The following is a 5,907-nucleotide window of genomic DNA, read 5'->3' on the forward strand; positions in this document are numbered from 1 at the left end:
TCAAAATTTTGATCAAAATAATCGTGATTATCATTTTAGCCATAATCGTGCAGCCCTAGCACAGATAGATTTATCAGATGATAGGTCCCAATAGGTTGGAAATGTCTCCAATTACATTCATTAAATGGGAAGCCTCACAAGGCCTTACAACAGCTTGGTAACTATGACTTCTGAGTACTTAAAATTGTAATGTATTTTCAAAATGATTTCCATTTATAAATTCATTGTATATTTCACTATGACTGGCATTAAATTAAGTCAATCGCAATGACACCTACAGCTTCCCTGATACACATCAGTTTATGTTTCACAATCGTCACTTCGACAGCTGGTTTCAGATCCTTGTTTTCTCTTACTCCCCAGTAATTATCTCAGATTCTTCATTGCCGTTGACCATCTCAACCTTTAGCCTCCCTGCCTCCTTCTCATCATCCTTTGATCCCTATCCTTATTTTCTTCTCATATTTGCCTTACTCTCTATTCCCTTACTCTCGTTGCTCATCTTTCCCACTTCTTTTCCTGTGCTGGTTCTTTTCCTCCTCACGTTTGTTTTCATGCATGCCCGGGAAAGATCATCTCCTTATCGCCTTAGGTCAGCCAAGCCAGGCATGACTGTTGTAATCAGTGCAAGAACACACATGCACGTTAACTGATACATGTGCACACATAATGTGGGGGGTGAGGAGTTTAAAAACATATCGACTTGCAGCCAAAATGGTCTTCATTAAGACCTTGGCATGGTGTGAGAGTGATGAAGATATTGGTATGGGGATGGCCAGGGGTTTGCTAAGAGTTGATGTCTTAGCCCACCCACTTAAAGGCCTCTTATCGAGGCCACGTACTGTACTGTTCTCTCTTCTTCCATTGCTCATTCTCCTCTCAGCTGTTCTTTGCAGTGGGAGCTGGCACAAACTTCTGGCTCCTGGGGATTACTTCTCCACATCTCCCTTGTCTTTTTTCTTTCCTCCAACTGAGCCCTCCTCTAAGTCCCTTCCTTCCTCCCTGATTCTGCTTTTCTTGCTTCATCGCCACAATGCTTTTTCCACACAAACAAACCGCAGACACAGAGGTGACCTCAGCTGCAGAACGTCTATTTTGGACTCTCCCATGACCGCTCTCACGGTCATATAGAAAGCCCACTGTTGTTCAAGGATACATCATTACCCAGCTGTCATAGCAGACAAACTTAGTGAAGGCTGACTGTCTCTCTTGTCCAAAGTTACAAAGTCTGTGAGGGTTACAAATGTTTGGTAAACTGTCACTCACGGCCACTGCTCAGTGTCTTTGGATGTAACATTTTGCAGTCTGGGACTTTCTGCCCCCTTGCTTTATGATCGAGAGAATCTACGCTTTTATTGACATTTCAGATAATGTTGTGCTCATTTCTTTTCAGCCTGAATGATATTACGTATTCGTTGCATATAAGAAGGACATTGTAAGCATGTTTATGGCCATGCGATCTATTGATTTGAATTGATTTAGTTTGCTTTTATCTCTCTCCCCTCTTCTCTCTCTTTCTCACCACCTCCCTTTCTTTCTCTTTGTGTGTCTTAATATTATTTTCCAAATCCCCTCCTCATGCTTCCCCTATCGTCTGATGCCGACAATGCAGCCACTCAGCGTTGCTTCCTGCAGGCATTTCATTAAAGCACTAATAACACATTGGTAATTAGGTGACAAAGAGGCTTTTCTTTTTGTACTGATCAGCTGCTAAGGACGTAGTCCTCTGAGGCCTACACAGAAGGAGGTTGGCTGTGTGTGTGTGCGTGCGTGTGTGCGTGCATGTGTGCGTGCGTGCACACTGTCTGTGTATGTTTCTTCTCTGAATGTATCCCATTTTTCTCAAAAGTTTGGGTTTGATGCAGTGGAATGATGGTACGGTCCCTTTTTAAAAATTTACTTTTAGATCTTGTTTACTGAAAAGACACTCTGGCTGCAGGTTTCATTATGAACTAAATCACACAGATGACCACACAGCCCATATGCAAGTTTGGATATTGGATTCTTATTTAGGATCTGCAGTATCCTTTTATCAGTGGAAATGCATTTACACAGTAAAACTTGCATTCTTTCCGCTGTTTCTCTCTTCTCTTGTTCCCTATAAATCTCTCTCCTTATTCTATATCAGATGGTTCTCTAGCCACCTGAGGCACTGAACAAATAACCTAGTGCAAATGAAATTTCCTGTGAGGCTTATTGATGTCATTAAACACTAGCATACTGCGGCCCGGAATCATTTTAGTCTTCATCAGAGCAGCTGACATTTTAGTGAATTAGCTGTTGGAGGTTTGGTGGGGTTGGTTTAGCTTCTCTAGCATTTTTTTCCCCCTTCACAGGGTCAAATGGTAGAATCGATCATCTCATTTGGTCGCTCTGCTGGCCTTTGATTGGCATTGTCATAAGGCTAACGTGTCTGATGCATAATGTAATTCTTGCATGTTGTTCGTTTTAGCTGTAAATCAAGTTAGGATTGAGTTTCTTTCGAGTACAAAAGAGCATGGCAATATTGTGATTATTTTGAGATTCCACATTTGACTTAAAAGCAAAACTATTTTTTTGAGTACTCTTTAGTTGCATTTGACCTTTTTTGTCCTTTCGTTTCTGTGTCAAAATGCTAATTCATGCCATTTAAAAAGTGTTTGGAGTTTGGAACATGTAATTTTGGGGATATGCATAATTTTATTTTCCTGTGATTGACATTTCAGAGCGTAGTCTAAATAATCTTTTTTTTGTGTGCGCCAACAATTACAAAAGCTAAGCAGATCATGGCCCTAAAGAATCTCGTCAGTTTTTCACTATTTGCCAGTAATCCATGTTTTTACTATAGTCTCATGTCGCCAGTCAGGGCAAATATTTTCTCATTTCTGTAAGGAACCTACGGAAATATTGTAATCTCAGTTTGAGTTTAACTTTCTTGCTTTTATGATTCAGGATGTTTTTTGACATTCAGTGTTATTGTCATGAAACTGTACTACCAGGCTACATGCTGTAGCTTACTCAGAGCAATTTTCTTTTGATTGGCTCCAGACACACTAGTTGCTTGTGAATGTCTCTGGTTTACACTCAAGAATGCCTCTTATTTTTACACAGTTTTGTAATGGTTTATATTGATATTTAAGGGAAATCTTTTAATAGCCTAATTAAAAACATTACATTTATTTGTATATATGTTTATTGCTATATCCCTATTACATTTCCTGTGTAAAAGTGTCAATGGACAGTTTCCCCCCTTTCCACACATAATGAGATCTGTGCGTCACTGATGCCACTCTGTGCTGTGAGACGTGACAGTCTCTGGTTGATCCTTGTTTCTGTTTGGGGTCAGTCAGTTGGTCTCACTTTGTAGCTGTGGCGCCACCACTGGCCTTTGGTTTCCGGCATTGGTAAATCAGATGCTTCAAAAGTTCACCAAAGTGAGACTTTACCGCAGGAAAGCATGTTGCTCAGCTCTCCCTGTGGTCCAACAACCCATCATTGTTTTGTCTTGACATGTACAGGACAGGGAGTCTGTCATTGCACGTGTTTGTGAAACATCATCAGAGCGACAATAGCTCCAACACAGCACACTGCCAGCGGTCGTTTGCCCTGCCATCTGTTATCACCACTCCTCTGTCCTTCTCTCACAACTGATCACAAATCGAAACCTGTTCCACAAAGCACTTCTCTCTGTTCTCAGCTGAGCAGGACATGGGGAGAAGAAAAGGAGGAAAGAAGGAAAATGGAAAAGAAAGTTGTTAATGTCACCGAACCATGAAAGGCTTGGCCTGGGGTTGGAATGATTCGGTATACAAGGTTCTTTAGTGCCGTGGCTGCGGGGATAAACATAACTTACATCAGCCCTTCGCTTGTACAGGAGATTTCCTCTCCTGGCACTTACAACCTCAACACTCTAACTGCACTGTGATTCACACACACACACACACACACACACACACAAACCACACACACACACACACACAACACACACACACACACACACACACACACACACACACACACACACACACACACACACACAGTATACAGTACGATCCAGACCCTTTCAAGTATCTCATGTACACAACACACACACATACCAGAGGGCAAACAAGGGTTTTGAATAGTATTTTTTTTATTCTGTTTGCAAGCATGACAGTGGTTGCTATTACTTGTTCACACATACATACAGAGTTTAGTTGGCTGGAGTTAATCGATTGAAAAATAATATAAAAATTAATTTAAAATTAGACCAACATATTAGATGAATATTTGATCTGTGGGTGGGGTGTGTGTGTGTGTGTGTGTGTGTGTGTGTGTGTTCTGTGTCTTCTCTCTCCAGATCATCACTCAGTATGTTTATGAGCTGTTGGAGAAAAAGTGCAACATGACTAAAGCAATCCTGCCAGTAAGTACCCAGAGTGAAAAGAGGCATGTTTCTCTTTGATTCATGCCCTTGAAGATTAAAGGGGGTATTAAATATGAAAATTGACGTAAATGATTAGGCTTCAGAGTGTGATTATGATATTGAGTGTCCTGTTTAAAAAAAAAAAAAATCAAGAAAAGGGTATTGTGAGGCGTCAGCTCTCCTCATTCTCTATCAGTATTTGTCTTTCTCTTTCTATCTCACTCAGTTTCTCTCTTACTCCCTCTCTTTCTTTTCCCCCCTCCTCTGCCCACATCCTTTGTGCAAAAGTGTCTCCTCAACAAATTAACTGTATTGTGACGTGTCATTTCAAAGGCGCAGAGGCGCAGCATGCTGATGCTTAATCTGTTTTGCATTCATTTGCGCTGAAGGGGACTTTCTACTCTGCCATCATGGAGTTATTCTTTGCCCAGCTCATCCAGGCTCAGAGCACACACTTGATCCCTTTTATTTGTTGTTAGAAGCATGTTTGTCTCTTTTTGCCCCCCTTTACCCTTCCAGGCCTGCTCGCTTTCTGTTTATAAAAGTTGTGATCATTTTTCAGGCTGCATTCATAGGGATGTTAGGCAGCGCTGGTGTTTAGAAGCATAGCAGACTTAGCTCCAGCACTAACAGTGTCCATAAATCACCTAGCCAGGGACTCAACGCCTTTCATTAGCCCCCATACACTTTTACTGGTTTATCTGCCTGGCCTATTTATCTCATTATTCCTCCGGCAAATTGCTCTGTTCTGCTTTTCTGCTGCCCACCCGCCTGCGTGTATATGGCGTGTGTGTGTATCTGTGTATTAGTGGTGGGTCGGTCCACCTGCGTTGCACTGAACTTGTGACCGCAGATTTTAAGAAGATTAACCACAGCCAAGTATAGGGAGAGGGAATGAGGGAGCACAAGAGAATAAAGGGTAAGATTTTCTCCCCCACTCGGCTCTCTTTGTCTGCTTGGATTAAGTTCCTGCAGCTGCCACCCATGGCTTTTATGGACAGTGTTTGTCTCCTTAGAGATTCTTCCAGGCATACTTGGGAGGGATGCAACGACCCATGGGATGTGGACGGAGCGCATGCACGCACACAAACACTCACTAACTTCCTTAGCCTCTCTTTCTGTCCATATTACTTTCTGCCTCAGTTTTAATCACACACAGACTGTTTTCTAATCATGATTATTGCTGATTTAGTGTACTGATGCATATGAGTTTTTTTAATTACGAAGGCCACAGAGGAGAAGGCTGTTTCTCCTTAAACTCATGCATGTTACATAAGAAAACGTTTCTCTTCATAATCATTATCAGGAGATTCTTTGAAGCAGCAGAAATAACAATTGGATAATCTTTTGCATTTGCTGCTGTTGCACGGAAACGGCAAAGATTTATTTGGATATAGTTAAATGTCCCAAAAGTCTATGAAATCATATTCAAAACATGTTGAACATGTTTAAGAAAAATGAATGAACATTATTGGAAAAGTAAGCATACTTTCTTCCTTATATGAGAGACTTTTCCATTACTG

The 5,907-nt window shown here is 41.3% G+C and overlaps 1 protein-coding gene across 2 annotated transcripts in view; it reads left to right on the top strand.

Moving 5' to 3' along the window:
• arb2a (ARB2 cotranscriptional regulator A) overlaps positions 1-5,907 on the top strand; it is a 222,730-nt gene that overhangs the window by 25,122 nt on the left and 191,701 nt on the right. For both annotated transcript variants that reach the window (XM_032516685.1, XM_032516686.1), the window contains exon 5: positions 4,319-4,384. In XM_032516685.1, the coding sequence (XP_032372576.1) occupies positions 4,319-4,384 (66 nt within the window). The remainder of the gene's footprint in view (positions 1-4,318; positions 4,385-5,907) is intronic.

This window comes from Etheostoma spectabile, chromosome 5, assembly GCF_008692095.1.
Source record: "Etheostoma spectabile isolate EspeVRDwgs_2016 chromosome 5, UIUC_Espe_1.0, whole genome shotgun sequence".
Classification (NCBI taxonomy): Eukaryota; Metazoa; Chordata; class Actinopteri; order Perciformes; family Percidae; genus Etheostoma; species Etheostoma spectabile.